This window comes from Tupaia chinensis, unplaced genomic scaffold (assembly GCF_000334495.1).
Source record: "Tupaia chinensis unplaced genomic scaffold, TupChi_1.0 Scaffold000217_1, whole genome shotgun sequence".
Lineage (NCBI taxonomy): Eukaryota > Metazoa > Chordata > Mammalia > Scandentia > Tupaiidae > Tupaia > Tupaia belangeri.
In genome coordinates this window covers 8,348,618-8,350,792 of record NW_006159692.1, presented here as the reverse complement: position 1 = coordinate 8,350,792, position 2,175 = coordinate 8,348,618, and the positions used below count along the sequence as shown (strand labels likewise).

General features: G+C 59.7%; 1 protein-coding gene across 2 annotated transcripts in view; it reads right to left on the bottom strand.

Annotated features, from left to right (window-relative positions):
• The window catches only part of RASSF4 (Ras association domain family member 4), a 32,634-nt gene that overhangs the window by 10,238 nt on the left and 20,221 nt on the right, over positions 1 to 2,175 (bottom strand). For both annotated transcript variants that reach the window (XM_006147678.3, XM_027771509.1), the window contains exon 4: positions 1,006 to 1,148. In XM_006147678.3, coding sequence (XP_006147740.1) covers positions 1,006 to 1,148 — 143 coding nt within the window. The remainder of the gene's footprint in view (positions 1 to 1,005; positions 1,149 to 2,175) is intronic.

Genomic DNA, 2,175 nt, shown 5'->3' with positions numbered 1-2,175 from the left:
TCCTGGGACCAGGCTTACCCGGGCCGCGTCTGCACAGTGTCTGCCAAGTGGGTTTGCTGGGGAGGAGTCAGTAGGGCAGCCTTGGAGGGGTCAACCTCCAGTCGGCAGGACAGTGTCTCAGGCCAGGGCGGCTGGTGCCGGGCTGGAGACGGCACAGGTGTGGTGAGACATAGCTGTGAGGTGCTGGGGAGCTGGGGAGCAGACAGGCGGGGCCTGGGGAACAGAGCGCAGAGCCTGGGCTGCACCTCGGGGAAGGGAACGAGAGCCCCACGTGCAGCTGTCCTGCGGAGTACGACTTCAGGCTCTGCCTCTGTGTGGATCAGTTTGCTCAGCGAGCCGGGGTAACTGGGGCAGGGTGCTGTGAACGGGGCAGTGGTCTGGGGTTTGCCTCTCAGAGGAGTTACTCCATTCAGAAACAACAAGGCTCGGTCCCCAGCTGCCCCTTGGGGCAAGGGCAGAGGAGGTAAACAGCCATGACCCCGTAGGAAGGTAGGAACCTGTTTCTACATTCTTCGGTAACTAAATCCGATCTTACATTCTGATAAATCGACAAAAACAAATTCTGACATTACAGGAAGAGCAGGGAAGCAGGAGGCTGAATTTGTGGGAATTCTAAAGCCAGAACAGGAGATGCCGAGAATGACCAGCTTGTAGCTGTGGTGGGGACCCCCGGGCTGCAGCCCTCTCTTTTTGCCAACAAGGTGGCTCCTGGGAATGTTGGAGCTGGTAGTGGGAGCCCGGAATGCCCAGGTGGTTGGGAGGGGCCACGTGGCTGTGGTGTAGAATGACCACCCCAGGCGAGCCTGTGCAAGGGGCAGGGGGCCTGCCAGGACAGCCGCTGGAAGATGGTGAGGCTGTGATACGCTCTCGAGTTTGTGCCACCTATGGGAGCCAGGCTTCCACTCTGAGGCTGGGGACACCCCCTGTGCACACACGCATATGCCCCAAACAGTAGAGCTCGGGTCAGGCAGGTGTCATGGAGGTCACTGGGTGGCCGGCACTCACGGGAGGCAGCTGGGCTGTCGGGGCGTCCATGAAGCCGAGGGGAGGTGCACTCGCTCTCGGTCGTCCTGCATCTGGAGCCGGATGGGCCGCCTGAGTCCCCAGGCGATGTTGAGGAGCCCCTCGATGATCAGAGCCCCTTCTTCCTGTGGGGACCACACAGGTCAGCCTCCTTTCCCAGAGCTGTGGCCCTTGGGGACTTGTCCCTTCAGGAAGGGGACACTCTGTACCCCTGGCTCTCTTTCTCTGTTCCCCACTTTCCCCGTAAGGGCACAGTTTCTACGTGCTCCTGACCACGAGGCCAGGCATAGCGGGAGGAAGCCCGAGGCGTGCGTTCTGCTGTATGACCTATGCCTGCTCAGGCCAGGGCCCGGGACAGAGCAGCTGAGTCAGGTGTCCCACAGGAACTCGGCTGCTGTCTGCAGGCACGTCCACACTGTACGAGGAAGCTTGTTCTAGGGAAGCTGTGCTGGCCGCCTGTGCCGTTCTGCCTTCTGGGTCCCATGCTCACCAGGGAAGAGACGGCTGCTCCTGGAGCCAGGCCTCAGCCCTTCTCCCCACACTTCCTGACTGCAGTAGCACCCGCTTGCCGAGGGAGCAAACCCGATTTCCAAGTCGGTTCCTCTCCATGCCTGTCTTGCTTTCGTTCCCACTGCTGCTGACACATCACAGCCCTAAGACCCCCAGAACTTTGCCAACAGCCCTCATCCCATGGCCCAGCCAGCCTTGGTTTCCCCAGATCTCCAGATGGCGCGGCTCTGCCCCCACCTCCAAAGCTGAGGTCTGATCGATGGGGTCCCCTGCAGGCACCTTGGCTGGCACTCCCTCGGACCCCTCTGGTCTAGATTCTGTCTCTGACTGCTCCAGGCCCCTGTCACAGAGAGGCCACCACAGGCTCTGCACCCGGCCCCATCGCCTGGCCAGGCTGCATCATTTGCACCTCAGGGCACCTGCCAGAGCCCTCCTCAGGGGCCCTTCCCCAGCCACCTCGTCCAGCTGTGCCCTCAGCTGCTCTGACACGAGTTGGTTGGCAATTAACTTCAAAACTCATTTCCCCATTGCTCTCTCGACCCACGTTTTATTTGACTATTTATGAGCTTATTGATTTACTTTATTGTGGTTGGAACAGGAGACCTATCTTCTTCTTCTTTTTTTTTTTTTTTGGAGAGGTTT